At 39.3% G+C, this 16,998-nt stretch overlaps 1 protein-coding gene across 2 annotated transcripts in view; it reads left to right on the top strand.

The window, feature by feature from the left end:
- The window catches only part of TCAIM (T cell activation inhibitor, mitochondrial), a 41,390-nt gene that overhangs the window by 16,807 nt on the left and 7,585 nt on the right, over positions 1-16,998 (top strand). For both annotated transcript variants that reach the window (XM_010945928.3, XM_010945927.3), the window contains exons 5-10: positions 2,162-2,414; positions 8,765-8,887; positions 11,258-11,355; positions 12,294-12,385; positions 15,593-15,825; positions 16,245-16,376. In XM_010945928.3, the coding sequence (XP_010944230.1) occupies positions 2,162-2,414; positions 8,765-8,887; positions 11,258-11,355; positions 12,294-12,385; positions 15,593-15,825; positions 16,245-16,376 (931 nt within the window). The remainder of the gene's footprint in view (positions 1-2,161; positions 2,415-8,764; positions 8,888-11,257; positions 11,356-12,293; positions 12,386-15,592; positions 15,826-16,244; positions 16,377-16,998) is intronic.

Below are 16,998 nucleotides of genomic sequence, written 5' to 3'. Positions count from 1 at the left end.
AACCAATTTAAAGATTTACCGAGGGCTTCCTGTGTGAGTTAATGCTGAAACAAACAGTTGTAGTCAGCTCCAGCTAACAGAAAAATACTTTGAGTTGATGGTTAACCTTGAATCATTTATTAAATAAAAACAGATTATAAAAAAATAAATTAGAAATGTGAGCAAACATTCAGCATATATGACAACAAGATAATGTTAATACATAAAGAGTTCTTAGAAGTCAAAAAGAAAACAGTAGCTCTGTTACAAAAAATGGGCAGTGACTTGACAGTTCAGGAAAAACACACATAAATAGCCAATATGCATATAAAAAGATTTAACCTGAGTAATCAAATGCAAACTTAATTAGGTAGTATTTCCCAGTAAAGACATGTGCGATCTGGTACCGGCATTCCACACTGTATTGCAGCCTTTGCATTGCATTCAGTAATTAATGGGATTGATAAGATAGAAACTAAGATTTATTCCTTGACTTATCTCTTCTAAGGATAAACTATTTCTTCCTAACATCAAATGCAGGAATTTGAATTTTCTTTTCCTCTTTCACCAACTAGAATAATTCTCCAACTAGTATTTCTCACTTTACTGGCAGTGATTCAACTAAAAAATCTTTCTCAGTTTGCTCATCATAGACGCCATAAATCTGTGTGGTGAGCATGGTAGGTAGCTCTGAGACTGGTGTAGACTGTGATGTCTGTCACCAGTGGCCAAGACAAGACACATTTCAGCCTTGTGTGGAACAGTGAAAAATTAAAATCAACTTCTATGCACATCAGTTTCGGAAGTAGTGAATGAATCATGCCACATTCGTTATATAGATTAGTGTGTAGCTACTAAAAAGAAAGATGTTGATGTATGCATACAGACATGGGAGGGTCGCCAACGCTCAGTAACAAAAGCAAGTTCAAAGTAATGGATCCAGGCGGGTACCATTTATGTACTTAAAAGGAACAGTTGACACCAGGGTGTGGGTGTGTGCAGATACATGAGCATATGTGTCGCATGAAACGTAAAGAGCACAGAAAAGGGCAGAGCAGGGCCGTCCCAGAGAACTCTCTGTGGTGATGTAAATGTCCTGTATCCGCGCCGTCTGGCACGGCCGGCACTAGCCCCGTGTGGCTGTTGAGCACTTGCATGCAGTATGGCTAGTGTGGAGCTGAATTTTACATTTTATTTAATTTCAATTACTTTCATTTTAAATAGCCACGTATGGCTAGTAGCTATCAGATTTTAGATAGTGCAGATCTAAATGCTTGTGTACCTAACTTAATAGTGTTATATTGAGTGGAAGTGTGAGGTTGTGTGCCTGTCAACAGGAGACTTGACTTTATATAATTTTGCAATAAGGATATACTTATGTAATACTTCTATAATTTTTTAAACCAATTTAAACAGTTTTTGGGAAAGGGAGGGCATAGCTCAGGGGTAGAGAGAATGCTCAGCATGCACAAGGTCCTGGGTTCAATCCCCAGTACCTCCATTAAAATAAATAAATATATATATACATACATACCTAATTACTTCCCCACCCCACTCCCAGTTTTTTTTTTAATCGGATTATGAAGCACTAACTTTTTTTAAAATTAGGGAATTTTGAGTCGCTTCTGAAAATAGTGAGTCACTAGCTAGTTGGATGGGGAAGCATGAGGACAAACTCAGAGAGGAAAGTTGAGATGAGTTTCTGTGACCACTGAGCCTGAATTGGCCCCTCTCCTCTGAACCACTTTCACAGGATAGCCTCCCCCTCCCTCCGCCCTCCCCTTCCCTCCCCCTCCCCCCTGCACTGAGCGCTGGAAACTGTCTTGGGGGACACTTGCTCATAGGAAAGCTTGTCCATCCCTTAGACTGTAGAGACCAAATTTATGAAGAGCATTGAAAATATGAATCCCCCTCATGGGCTGGGGTGGGTCTGGCCACTGGTGCTAAACTAGAAAAGGGGGTTAACAATTCAGGGACTTCATGAAGCTTAGGGTAGTGTGGCACAGTTTTGGAGAAGGGACAGAGTTTTCTATTTACAGCTGATTTGCTAATAGGGTGAATTTTAATCGGTAATGGAGTGTTTTTAAAGATTTTGGTTCTATAAATGTTATATTAAAGAATGTTTTTAAAGTCAAGCGAATGACCCTCTGTATTAATTGTTTGGGGGAATTATATTCTCTAGGGTTTCGAGCAGTCAGATTTACTTTGCACACCAGAGATCTGCTAAGCACAGTATTGTATATTCTCAACTCCTGCAGTTTATCTACTGAACATGTCCAAAGCTTGAATAATAATGTGCATTCCCAGCCTCTCAAAGAGGCCAAAGGGATGTCTGACAGGCCCATCAAATGGGACAAGTCTTACTACTCCTTCACTGGATTCAAGGACCCAGACGAAGACCTCGAGCAAGTCTGGAGAACGGAAACAACCCTAACGTATGTAAGAGTTTTTATTTAACTAAACGTACTTGCGGTCATGTTTAAAGTCTAATTTTCCAGGCAAAGTAATGCTATTAAGTATAGCTAATCCAGTAACCATTACAAAAAAGAAATTTCATGTTTCTTACTTAAGGTTGCCGGAATACTTCTAATTGTATTTGATTTTTTGGCCTTTTGAACTTTTGATACCAAACACATGCAGGAGGTTGTTTTGTTTAAGTTTTAAAAATTCTACTCCCCAAGTTACCCCTGGTAAAGGGTCTAAGGACCCAGAACTCAGACTGCGCAACTGGCACAGTAATGAAAATGGGTGGAAACTGAAGAGCCAGTTCACCAGGATAAGTGGGGTCCCACCGGGTTCCTTGTCCAAGCTGAGTATTTATCGTGTCCTTATTTGTATGTAGTTCATCCTGTAAAACTCCTCAGTCTCTAATCAAAGTACACTCTTTTCCATTGTATTATATTACACTATACTAGAGAGTGGGTTTTTTTGTTTGTGTCTTTAGAGGGGGAGGTTAATTAGGTTTTTATTTTATTTTATTTTTTTATTATTTATTTTAATGGAGGTTCTGGGGCTTGAACCCAGGACCTCGTGCATGCTAAGCACACGCTCTACCACTGAGCTATACCCTCCCCCTTAGAGAGTTAGCTTTTTAAGAGTAGGACACATGTTTTAATCATCTCTCTTTCTGCTAATCTGCTTCATAGATTCGTAAAACCCATCCAGCATTTTGATTACACTGAATTAAAGGATTTTTGAGTAAGTGTGGATGCCAAGTGCTGGAGGCTCGGGATGGAGAACTGAGGTTTCAAATGGAAATGTGAAGTAGTTTAATATAGATGGTAGGGGTAGAAGTGACCTGGCAATGATGTAGAGGGCCGTTTTTTTTTTTAAATAATACCTCTGTTGATTTCATTAGTGTTTACTGAAAAACATCTCCTGTTTTTAGCAACAGTTGCTTTGTCTTAAGGAAAATTTCTGTGTAGAGATGAGTTGTGTTACTATGAATTCTTGATTTCCTCCAGAGGTGTACTTTGTTTTAAATTCAAGTTCTCATGTTGACAGTTAACCAGGACAAGCTCATTTGGATTTGTCCACTCTTAAAGAGGATAGCAACATGAGTTAAATAGACCACAGCTTTAGAAATTGAAATCAGTGGAAATTTAACTTTCTAATGTACTGACCATCATTATCCAGATCCACTTGTCAGTAGCTATCTTCTCAGACATTGAAACAAACCCATTATTAGCCAGATAGAACCTTTCTTTTCTTAGCTTCGCCAGATAAAACTAACAGTGGTGGAGCATTACATGTTTTAGCCTTGTTTAAAACAGAAATCTTGCATTCGCTTTAAAACTGTGATTTCAAATTAATACAGAATTCTCCTAAGTGAAACAGACAGCATTCAGAGTTGCTTACAGAAGAGCTGGGATGGGGTTGTGGCTGGTTCTTGGTATAATGCTATGTCCATATCTTTTACTTCCCTGCATTTTTCTTGGGCTGGAGAGGATTGAGAGTTGACTGGTATCACCTTCAGTCTTCCTCCTCAATGTCTGTCTTCTAAAATCTGCTAGTTAGAGATTTCTGTTTTGTTTAGTTTTTAATTCTTAGACTAGAGGCCCCTGGGTTTGATTTCTTGAGCATTGCTATTGTCTTAGTGACTTTCCCGAACCAGATCATCACACCTCGTGGAGTCTGAGTTTAGCTTACTGAGTGTAATTTTAGAGCGGATAGTCCAGGCTGGGTAGGATGGGAGAGGGTGGCTCTGCAGTGAAAAGGGCAAGAGGAATACATCCTGCTCTTTGGGCACGTTGAGTAAATTGTCACGGAGATAAAATGCTGCAGAAAAATCTGTGTTGCCTTTACCAGCGTGCCTTCGAGTGCCGATGCCCAGTAATGAGAGTTGTACAAATTTGGGAGATCTCATCTCTTATCTCCATAGCCTCACCCGGTTTCCCTGTTCCAATGTGTTCACATAGGCCCAGAGCCCCTTCCAGCCAGTCTGGACATTTTCCCAAATGTGGACCTTGCCCAGTTTGAGGGACCCCCTGATGAGGTTGGTCCAGCACTTTGTTTCATGTTAAGTTCTTCCCAGTAAGGATTCCAGGAATGTATGTTATCAAAGCCAGAATGGTACCTTGTTTTATTAATTTTTTAAATTTTTAATTATTTTGCAAATAATTATAAAATTGTTGAACTATATGAGAGCTTCCAAATCATATGAGTCGATTGACTGCCCCCTCATCAGATTGAGGGTACCTGTAACTCGGCCAGAACCTGTTCACCACCGTGGGCATTCTGGTCAGTTTGTCTTTATTTTCATTCTTGTATTGTTTGACTCATCTGTATTCTATTTGCAGTTTATAGAATAGGCCTCACAAGGAGCACATACTAAATGATGATGATTCTGCAAATTTACATCAAACTGATCTTCACCTGATTTACAAATTGCATTCACCTGAGCGAAATTTATTCTTGAAAGCATACTAAGATATTTCTAATATCTCAGAACGTAATGTTAAAAAATATAGCAGTATTATTTAGTGTGAACGGTCAAGTAATTTTGCTTTTGTTTCTGCAGAGAAGTGCAGGCTGAAATTCTCTCACCATTTTGAAATAAAACACAGAAATTGTGAAAGTAAATCAGGTTTTTTTTAAAAAGATACCACATAGAGGAATTACCAGGTCATAAAAAGCTCCATTTAATCTATTTTCTCACTGTACCTGGTAATTACATTTCAGTCTACATCCTAGGACATGTGTGATTTTGAATTTCCCAGCAAATTGTGCTGTATCTTACTGCAGAATCACTTTATACTGTATAAAAAGGATAAAATGAAATGTTTAACGCTTCAAGTGTTTTTTTAATTATATGCCAGTCTAGAAAATTTACCAGTCTAAAAATAAAGTAGGAAATGCTACTCTGTGTTGTGACTTTTAGTATTTCCATATTTTGCATATATTCTCTGATTATCAAATAATATAACAAAAATGTATTTTAATGGTAGAATTTGTATCTGGAAGGACCCAACAGGATCCGTATGTATCTAAACAAAATTACCCCTTGTGTAGTGTCTGTCCCACTAAGAACAGGGTGTCATGGGACTAGAAAAACCATCGAAAACACTGTTCTGCCAGCTTCTGCCATGTCAGTAAATGTCAGGCTCCCATTTTTTCCACTTAAAGTTTATTCAGGTAGTTTTACTTCACTCTCAATGTCTAAGTTCTGAATCAGCCCGAATGTCCAGGAAATACCACGTTGGACGACTGCAGCATTGGAATGACTTCTCCACAACGCTGGGGAAGTTTATGATCGTGCTTTAACTCCTGTCAGGCATTTATTCACGCTTCCTCTTGTTCATAGGCCAAGTCAGTGTCCTTCAAACTGCACGTCGTAACTTCAGTGTCTGCAGTCTCCTTTCATCCGGAATGGTTCCTCGGTGTTTTCTTGTCTTTTATCACTGTGGTGTTATTCTGTAGAATGTCCCTCAGCTTGAGTATTTTGAGTTTATCTGATAATTTCTTCATAATTAGAGCCAGATTATGCATACTTGGCAGGTATACCCCCAAAGTGACGTGTGTTGTTTTCAGTGGATTATGTCGGAGGCATATGATGTTGACTGAGCCTATTACTAGTGATACTGACTTGAACCATGTGATTAAGGTGGTGTCTCCCAGTTTTTTCCACTGTCTTTCCTTTCAGTTAGTTTCTTTTGAGGAGCTACATAGGGCTGTGATAAAGTATGTGTCCTTCTACTTGCCACATTTTTGCCCCTTACCTCAAGTATTCATTGATGATTTTCGCCCGAATCTCATATTGTGACGGTGGTTCCAAATGATAATTCTCTAATCTTGTCATCCCTTCCAGCAGGCTCCTCTGTCCCCATCATCCTCTGAGGGCTCTCTCACTCTCTGGTTCACCAGGATATTCCAGGCTCATGTGGACTGTCCCTGCCATGCAGTGTTGGGTGGAGCCATTTTGCCGAGAGGCCCTGGTTCTTTCTGGTAGGGAATGATTTTTAGAAACCAGGATCCGGGTGCTCCCTGTGCGCGACGGCTGCTGACTCCCCAGGGGTCAGCTGGAAAACATGTCTTTATCTTTGTAGCTAGGTTTAATATCTGCATAGACAGGTAGAGAATTAAATACTGTGTTTTGAACTTTCATTTTTATCTCATTTTGTTAGAAACAAAACACAAAAATTGTTAAACCAGACCACTTAAATTTTATACACGAAATGTAAAAATTCCAAAAATCAGGTCATGAATATATAATCATCAGATTATATTCAGTCTATATTTTAAAACATTTGGTCCACAAACCAAACACAGTATGCCATTTGGTAATTCATATGTCAACAAATCATCCTTTTTCTTAAATGATTTAAAGTAAATTGATTAACATGTATTACTTAATAAATGAGGAAAAGGTTGAAAAATTATGATAGCTATTAGTAGTCAGTGATATAAAGTAAGATATTTTTACTTATTTTCTTATTTCTCACACATGCAGAAATGACAGAATCTTTACCAGTATTCTTAAAGAGGGGTGGGAAGAATTATTACTGACTACACACAGTTAGTGAATCAAAAACATGTTCCTTAAAGGAACACCTTTAAGCTGGTGAGGAAAGGATAAGTTAGGAGTTTTGGATTAGCAGAAACAAACTATTACATATAAAATAAATAGCAAGGTTGTACTGTATAGCACAGGGAACAATATTCAACATCCTGTAACAAACCAGAATGGAAAAGAATATTTATATATAAATATATATATAAAAGTGAATCACCTGGCTGAACACCAGACACTAGCACAATAGTGTAAATCAACTATACTTAATTAAAAAAAAAAAAAAAGGTGGAACACCTTTACCTGGAGGGTAAGTTCCCAATTCCTTTCCCCAGTGTGCAAGACCTTTTATGGTCACAGACACAGAAGCCTCTCCGGTCTCATCTCATGCCCCCTTCCCTCCAGACATCATGTGATCTGGGCACGTTGGTTCATCTTACAGTTCCCTGTGCACCAGCATGGTTGGTGTTCCCTTCCCTGTCACCAATCTGCCTGAAAAAATCTGATCCATCTCTCAGGTTCCAGGTCCCATATCACCTGCTCTGTAGAACCTTCCAAGCAGACTTAATTCTTCCTCTGTTCTCATAGAAGCTTGTACATTCTGTTCCAGCTGCTTATCTCTCTGTTCCTTACTGCAGGTGTCATCCTCGTATTCCCAGTACAACACGCTGTTAGGCTTTCAGGAGAAAGATTTGGTACATACAGATGTTTTGGTTGGTTCTGTGAGTCTTGATAATTTTTTAAATGTTGTAGATCACAACATCTAAAACCTTTAAGATGACTATTAAAAGGAACCTTTACAAGGCGTGTTTGGCACGCATTTCTGAGATGGACGTGAGCCCTTCTGCAGTGTTACTTGTTAACGGCCAACCACCCCGACAGTATCCCACAGGAGATGTCAGATGTCCCGGGATGGGTGCCGCACAACATGTGCGTGTTCCCTCTGTAGACTGTTTTTCCTTTCTGCTGAGCCTCTTATATGGTTGATGGGGAGCAAATAAAAGAGGGGAGGAGGTGATCGTAGGCTGAAGTGGCTGAGATGAGCCGAGAGCTGGCATTCAGTTGGGTGTGGAGAAGCAGAGGGGTGAACGGACCCACTCGAGGGGTGCGGGTGGTTGGAGACTTGGAGATGGGTCAGATCTGAGCCGCGGAAGGATGGGATAGAGAGCTGAGGGAGAAAGCGGGGAGAGCTCGGGGCACTAATAGCCAAGGTTAAAATAAAGGAATCCACAAAGTAATCTTCACGAGTTCCTTCGTCAGGAAACATTGCCTTTTAAATGTCGCCTGCACCCTGAGATGCTTCTCCGGATTGACTTTGTCGCAGCCCAGCTGTACTGAAATGGCATCTGCTCGTTTGCTTCAGTAGGAGGAGGGCGGCCGCCCTGCGTGTGCGGGACTGAAGTAGTGACCATCTCGTGTGGCCTGCTGACAGTTGCAATAACCATAAGTGAGGTTTGAAGCATCTCTAATGTTTTTAAAAATCATCCCACCTCTGGAAATCTAGTGACAGTTTTGGCATAGTTAAAATCTGATTTGTTTGTCATAACCAGAATGTGATTTAACAGCTGCTGGCAGTTCTCTAAGAGACCTGTTTTAGAAGTAGGTATTTATTCTACATGAACAGACTTGGTAAGAGTACTTAAGTTTCAGTAAAATGTTTGACTGGAAACTCAGTTTACATGGGGGCTGCTTTAAGGTGCTGAGCACGTCTTGGAGTAGTAGAAATGTTCCCGTTACAGTTAGTACTGCAAAGTGTGTGTCTGTTTTCCCTTCTAGGTCCTGGTTAGATAACAACGGGGAAAGTGCTGTTAAAAAGCTGAAGAACAGTTTGCCGCTTAGAAAAGAACTAGATCGTTTAAAAGATGAACTGTCCCATCAGCTGCAGCTCTCAGACATCAGGTAATGAAGGAGAGAAAACCTAATTTAGAGAGTAAAATAAGCATGTGGGTAAAGGTTTCAACAGTTAAATATTTGCATCCTTAATTATTCTGGTAACTAAATATTCTTCAGTTACCTTTTTATGAAAACAGTCAAATGTTTATTTAAGAAAACTGTTAGGAATTTCTTGTTTAAAATAGTGAAGTAAGGTTTTGATACTGACATTTTTAGCATAATAACTGGTTTTTTACATAATAAGTTTGTAAGAAAATATCCTTTTCCATATGCACATAATGTATAAAAGATAATTATTTCCCCATCATGTAAGATTGGTATTCAAGTTTAAAAAGAGGAAGGGAGAGAAAAAATGTTGTATTCTTTGGTTCTGTGTTACATAGCATGACTTTTTTTCTTATTTTTAATTGAGGTATAATTGGCGTAACAATTCGGGTGTATTACATAATAATTCATTGCTTATATACACTGCAAAATGATTACAGTAAGTCTAGTTAATATCTGTCACCATACATAGTTACAGAAATTTTTTTTCTTGTGATAAGAACTTTTAAGATCTACTCTTTCAGCAAATTTCAAAAATGTAATACCGTGTTATTTATAGTCACCATATAACATGACTTTTTAAGTAAGTTTTTATAAACCTAGATATCACACGTGCTGAAGTTTATTATAAAAAGTTTTAACAGCTGTTACGACCCTAAGGAAGGGGAAAGGAGGGGTCACGTGATTGTCATGCCAACCCCGCCCCCAAGAGCCCTGAGATACTGTCATCTGGTCTGAGTGCTTAAATTTCTATTACTGTTCGCAGTAGCCTGTTTTGTTGTTTTCAACCCTTATTATCAAGACTTTTTTCTTATATTGAACCAAATGACTGGGCACCATGACTGCACCTTTCTCCTGTGCTTGCAGAATACGGATAGTACGCATATGTTCTGTTCTTGTATATGCAAATCATAGTTGTCTAAGCTAATTCAGACTTCGCAGGAAAGCGTTTACACTGGGGACGTGTAGGGTGTCTGTAGCCGCTCTCTTACCATCGCATCACTAGTTTTAGGCCGAGCTTTGGTTACAGGGGCTCTTCCAATTCCACGATCTACTAACATAGCCTTTTCTAACTGAAAACCAAATAAGATCCTTTTTGAAGATTTGTAAATAAACAAATTAATATGCATGAAAATAACTTTTTATAAATAAATTTTAAGAGATCTGTCAAAGCAGACTGGGGTTAGGAAAATGAAAGGGTTTCTTAAACATAAACAGAAATAAACATTGTTTTACAATACAGTGGAGAAATTCCTCAGCTCAAATTCTTACTCTGGTAAATATCAGTAGCTATAACCCACATAAACAAAAGCTCTTCGGGGCTCTCAGTTTTTAAGAGTGCAGAGGGGTTCTGAGACCAAAACGTTTGAGGACTGAGGACATGAGAGTTCTCCACTTACTGGGAAATTAACCAAGTCTCCAGCAAAAGGAAGCATTGTGACTGATGACATTGGGGGTTAAAGGGAAAATATTAAAAGCCATTTTCACTTTATTAGAAATGACATTCTTCAGAATTGCTGTTAGAACAAAGAAGGAACCTAAGTTTTTTTGAGAGTTTGTTTGAGTGCCTTCCTTACTCCTTACATGTGTTTCACCCTTTGATTTGCACTATCTGTGCTGTGGGTAATGTCCCCACTTGGCACATATGACAGAGAAACCGTAGGAAGACTAGAAGCAGTTTGTTCAAGGCCACAGAACTAGTAAATCACAGGATTACAATTCAAAGGTGGGGTTTTCTGATACCACTGAATGCCCTTTACATGTCCACAGCAGGACCTCTGTGACATCATTGGAACACCAAGTTCCACCTGGTCACTGAGATTTAATGTTCATCTGTGAAGTAAACAGATTACATGATGTCGTACACTTGATCTTAGCCGAAAGGCCAAGAAGTGATACATGATGTCATAAAAATCACTTGCCCTCGAATATGATAAAAGGGCTCTGGTAAACTATCTGGAATTCCTAATTGGAACTTAAATCTAAGACAGAATCATCATCATCAAACAAAGTGGAGAAGAAAAAGATTGTTTTCCAAGTTTTTCCCATTTCAGCCTCTTATTTTAAAAGAGAAACATCGTGTGTTTGCTAGTTCTAAATCTTTGGATAGCTGAATATAGTAGTAATATTTTTACCCTCTAGTAAACAAGTCATTTTCCATTTGGTTGCTTCTTGAGAAGTGAGTTCATTTGGAAACGGCTCACTGAGTGAGTGAGTGTGCCGACTTGAGAAAGAAACTCCAGCTTTCATGGGGATCGGGCAGCTGCGGCTGAGCACAAGCTTCCCCCTGCGGGGACGCGGCCTCACGTGCTGTGTGCTCTGTTGGACCAGGTGGCAGAGGAGCTGGGGCATCGCGCATCGCTGTAGCCAGCTGCACAGTCTAGGCCGCCTAGCCCAGCAGAACTTGGAAACACTGAAAAATGCAAAAGGTAAACGATTTCCATTTGCTTTTTTTTTCCCTTCAATTTTTATGAAGTATAGTCAGTTTACAATCTTGTGTCAATTTCTGGTGTACAGCACAATACTTCAGTCACATAGGAACATACATATATCCATTTCCATATTCTTTTTCACCGTAAGTTACTACAAGATACTGAATGTAGTTCCCTGTGCTATACAGCATGAACGTGTTTATCTATTTTACATTTATTAGTATCTGCAAATCTTGAGCTCCCAATTTATCCCTTCCCACTCCCTCCCCTGGTAACTGTAAGTTTGTTTTCTATGTCTGTGAGTCTGTTTCTGTTTTGTAGATAAGTTCGTTTGTCTCTCTCTTTTTTTTTTTTAGATTCCACATGTAAGTGATACCGTATGGTATTTTTCTTTCTCTTTCTGGCTTACTTCACTGAGAATAACATTTTCCAGGGACATATATGTTGCTGCAAATGGCATTTTATTATTTTTTATGGCTGAGTAGTCTTCCATTGTATAAATATACCACAGCTTCTTTATCCAGTCATCTGTTGATGGACGTTTAGGTTGTTTCCATGTCTTTGCTTTTTTTTTTTTTTTTTTTTTTAATGGAGGGACTGGGGATTGAACCCAGTACCTCGTGCATGCTAAGCATGTGCTCTACCACTGAGCTCTACTCTCCCCTCCATTTGCTTTTAAAATATATCTCCCTTAACTGCTATACACATCTGTCAATTTTAAAGGAAGACTAAGTGTTACAAGTCTGTATAGATATGACTTTATCACAGCTGAAGTTTTACATCTGTTACTCTGAATAAAAGTGACAGAAAATCAGCCTTTAAGCTTATACCAAATTTAATCCTGAATTTGTATACTAAATTTCAGTATTTGCACAGTGCTAAAAGAATGAAGCCTGTCTGGACTGTGACCAGAGGCTCTGTTGCTTTATCATCAGGATGTACAGTAATATTCACAGACCGGTCCGGGGTGAGTGCAGTGGGCCACGTGATGCTAGGAACCATGGATGTCCATCATCACTGGACAAAGGTAAGAAAAAGCTCTCAAAGCAAAAAAAATCTCTGATTTGTCAACAGACTTTTGTTTCAAACTAGCATGTGCTAATATGTCAGTGAACTGAAAAAAATTTGTAATCATAGTTTCAGCTGTTTGTAGATCAGATGTTTAATTTTATGTAGTTAGAATTCTTCTTAGAGGACTAATTTTTTTAAGTCCATTTTTATTTGGAAATTTAATAGTCTTTTCTGAAGGACAGCTTTTTAAGGCCTGCATTCTGTTGTTTTGTTCTGAACAGATTTACTGTGGTATAATTGACAGTAAGCTGCACATATTTAATATGTATAATTTGATGAGGTGTGACGTATCTGTGAAACCATTACCATTATCAAGATGGTAAGCACACCCGTCACCCTTTGTAAACCTTCTCCTCCATCCCGCATCCCCTCCCGAGGCAGCCACGGCCCCCTCTGTGTCCCTGTAGATGAGTTTACATCTCTAGAGGTTTCTGTAAGTAGAATCAAAGCGCAGGTTGGGGGACGATCTGATTGGTTTCACTCAGCTTAATTATTTGGAGATTCATCCATGCTCTTCCACGTATAAAGAATTTATTCCTTGTTGTTTCCACGTAGTTTGTTTGTCCATTCACTTATTGATGGATGTGGGGTTATGTCCATTTTGGGCCACTAGAAATAAAGCTGCTGTGAACACTTACCTGCGGATGTTTATGTGGACATATATTTCCTTTCCTCTTGGGTAAATACCTAAAAGTGGAATAGCCAGATACATTTTAAGAACTGCCAACATTTGCTGTGGTTATCTTTTTCCCTTTAGCTACTCTAATAGGTGTGTGGTATTACCTCATTGTGAGTTTAATTTGCATTTCTCTAATGGTGAATGATGATGGGCATATTTTCATGTGCTTATTTGCCATTCATGTATCTTTGATTAAATGTTCAAATCGAATATTTGTTTAAAAAAATACTTGCAAACCATGTACCTGACAGTCTTATCTAAATATATAAAGAATTACATATCTAAGTAAAGAACACTCCAAACTCAACAATTAAAAAAAAATGCAGTTAGAAAATGGGCAAAAGACAAGAACAGATATGTCACAGACGAGCACATACAGATGACAGAGGCACATGAAAAGCTGCAGAGAAATGCAAATTGAACCTGCAGTGAGATATCATTGTGCACCTGTCAGGATGTCTGAAATGAAAAATAATGACACCCCCAAATGCTGGCAAGGATGCAGAAAACTGGATCTCACTCATCCATTGCTGTTGAGAATGTAAAATGGCACAAGCTCTCTGGAAGAGTCTGGCAGTTTCTTATAACCACTTGCTTACCACGTGGTTCGGCAGCTGCCCTCTTGGGCGTTTCCACTAGAGAAGTGAAAAATTATGTTCACACAGAAACTATACACTAATGTTCATGGTGGCCAAAAACTAGGGGGAAAACCCTAATATCCTTCAGTGTTTGAAGGTGGTACAAACTGGCACCTCCTGCAGCAGCCCACCACCCAGCGACAGGAGGCGTGAACTGCCGGTACAGCAGCAGCCCGGGGGGATGTGCTGAGTGAAAGAAGCCAGTCTCCCGAGATTGCCGTGCTGTACGAGTCCATTTACGTAACACTCTTCAAGTAATACAATCGGGGTGGGGGGAGTGGTTGCCAGGGGTCGGGGAGAGGGGAAGCAGAGGTGTCCGTGGCTGTGGAAGTGTAGCAGGAGGGGTCCTTGTGACGGAACCGTTCTGCATCTTGCCTGCGGTCTGGCATGCAACCGCACACGTGATAAAACTGCATACACTTAAATACACAAGTGCAAGTAAGACGATGAAATCTGAATGAGGTTAGTGGATTGTAGCCACGTCCATTTCCTGGCTGTGACAGTATATGGTTTTGCAGGATGTCACCACTGGGGAAACTGGATGAAAGCTCTATGGCTGTACACTTCTCTCAAAAGTTTTTACAATGTAGTTACCATTTACACACAAATAACCCATTGAGAGAAAAATTGAAAAGTAGGTGGTAATTTTTCGCAAAGTGTTAGAAGTATATTATAAATGATTTGTAGAATTTTGATACTATTGCTCTTATTATTGCAGAGTTTTTGATCCCTTTCACCTCCTCTGGAAGTTGTCTAACCGCAGCTTTCTGTGTGAAATCTGAGCCCTTGACGTAGTGCACCAGGCCCTTCCCTGACCGCTCCGCCTGCCCCTTCAGCCCCGCCCCTCCGGCCACAGCAGCCACCTCTGCTGTCCCTGTGTGTGCTTCCACGATGGCACGTGCTGTTTTCTTCCCCTGAAACTTTCCCACAAGCATCTACGCTTCTCTAAATCCTGTTTGTCTTTTCATATCGATCGCATTAGACTTGCTTAGAAACTTTCGCTTGAACCTCCAATCCCTTCCCCCTGACCTGGCGCCGAGTACGCTGAGTGCCGTTTGTTTTGTGTCCCTGCACCCTGACCCTGAGCCCCTGGCAAGCAGGGACATGGACTCGGGTTTGGGGGTTTTGTTTTGTTTTTTTCTTGAAATATCTTGAAACAATGTGGCAGTTTCTGGTGAACAGCACAGTGGCCCAGTCTTGCATATATATACATTTATTTGTTTTCATATTTTTTCACTAAAGGTTATTACAAGATACTGAATATAGTTCCCTGTGCTATACAGCAGAAATTTGTTCTTAATCTATTTTTATATATAGTGGTTTTGCAAATCTCAATCTCCCAAGTTTATCCCTTCCCACTCCCCTTGATGAACTCATTTACAACCTCTCCACACCAAGGGCCCAGTTGGGTGCTAAAAAGTATCTGGTAGGGGCTCCATAAATGAATGTAGCTGAATTAAACTCCAAAGAAAAACAGGCTTGGAGTTGAAATACATATGCTTTATTTCTAAAACGTTCTTTATTCTACCATTTAATCTTTCTAACCTCATTTAAGATTCTTACCTGAATAAATATTAGGACTTATTTTTGTTTGGAACATATTTTTTTCCTGCAGGCTCTTCAACTCCTATCTAAAAATTCCTAAAATTTACAGTGGTTTGTTTTGAATATTAGTATTTCCAGCATTACATAGTCTTTTTCTTATCACTAACTTAAACATTTCTTTTAGGAAAATAATTTTCTTGTTAAAATTTCTCAATACCATTTATTGGAGTCTTAAATTTTGGCTATTAAAGTAACAAAACTAAATATTGCCTTTTTTTTTTTTTTTTTTTTAACACTGTAGCTTTTTGAAAGATTACCAAGTTACTTTGACCTGCAGAGGAGGCTGATGCTTTTGGAAGACCAAATAAGCTATCTTCTAGGTGGTATCCAAGTTGTTTATATTGAAGAATTACAGCCAGTGTTGACACTTGAAGAGTATTACTCCCTCCTGGACGTGTTCTATAACAGACTGCTGAAAAGCAGAGTTCCTTTCCACCCCCGAAGTCTGCACGGTTTACAGATGATCCTTAACAGGTAAGTATCTAAAACCAGAATTACTTTTATTCATTCACTCAGATCAGCTGTGAGTGTAACGTGCCTTAAATGCTTTTATAATTCTGTGTGTGACTCTTTGGAATTGAAGGAGTGTCTGCCTCTGTTGGCAACACTCGAGAGGACTGAAAGATCAAGTCACTAGAACATCCTGTAAATAGAGATTGTGAATACAGGCCTTACCATGAGAAAGGTCACAGGGCCAGGAATGTGTGGTCTTCCTGATCGGGTGTCTCTGGGGACAGCAAAACTTCCCATCAGTTTTGCTTTTTAAAGTGGATTTTCCTTTAAAATTGGTTTTCTTGATGAATTCCTTTTCCATTAATCAGACAAAATTGATTCTTTAGGGGTGGACTAGGGGCTGGAGGGCTTAGTGATTCTTCTTTTCTGTTTGATTGCAGTGACAGATACGCCCCAAGCCTGCACGAGCTTGGGCATTTTAACATCCCGATCCTTTGCGATCCAGCAAACCTGCAGTGGTTTATTCTCACCAAAGCCCAGCAGGCCAGAGAGAAGATGAAAAGGAAAGAAGAGTGAGTGCCGTTAGCCCCCCTCCTGTCTTGTCCTTCAGTCTAATCTTTAAAAATTGAGGTATTCAAAGCTCGTAAGTATGGGACGTTAAAACTGTTAAACTTAGGAAATCAACTGTTAAACTTAGGAAATCAACTGATTCATGGATATTCCGTGTTTGTTTATTCCCCACCCTGTGCTGCCAGGGGTTGGATGTGGCCATTTTCTCAGTATAATAACCTCAGACTGCATAACCATCACGTACCTCAATTTGAGAAGAGGGGCTTGTTCCTACAGAAGTCAGCTCAGGAGCAGAATGAAAGATAAGACTATCAGAAATTCTCCAGATGGAAAAGGGGGGCAACAAGGGGGGGAAATCAGTTACTACTTGATTAACAAATTTTCACTGCTTAAGATTTTGAAAACTACTGCTAGAAAGCAAGCTTCATCTGCATTTTCATTAAATTGAGCAGTGAAAAGGTTTTTTTGTGTGTGTATATATATATATATATATATATATGTATTTTTTTTTAATTGAAGTATAGTCAATTTACAGTGTGTCAGTTTCTGGTGTACAGCATAATGCTTCAGTCATACATGAACATACATACATATTTTTTCACAGTAAGTCACTATAAGATACTG

The sequence above is a fragment of the Camelus bactrianus genome, chromosome 17 (genome assembly GCF_048773025.1).
Source record: "Camelus bactrianus isolate YW-2024 breed Bactrian camel chromosome 17, ASM4877302v1, whole genome shotgun sequence".
Lineage (NCBI taxonomy): Eukaryota > Metazoa > Chordata > Mammalia > Artiodactyla > Camelidae > Camelus > Camelus bactrianus.
This window is presented reverse-complemented; position numbering and strand designations above follow the sequence as displayed.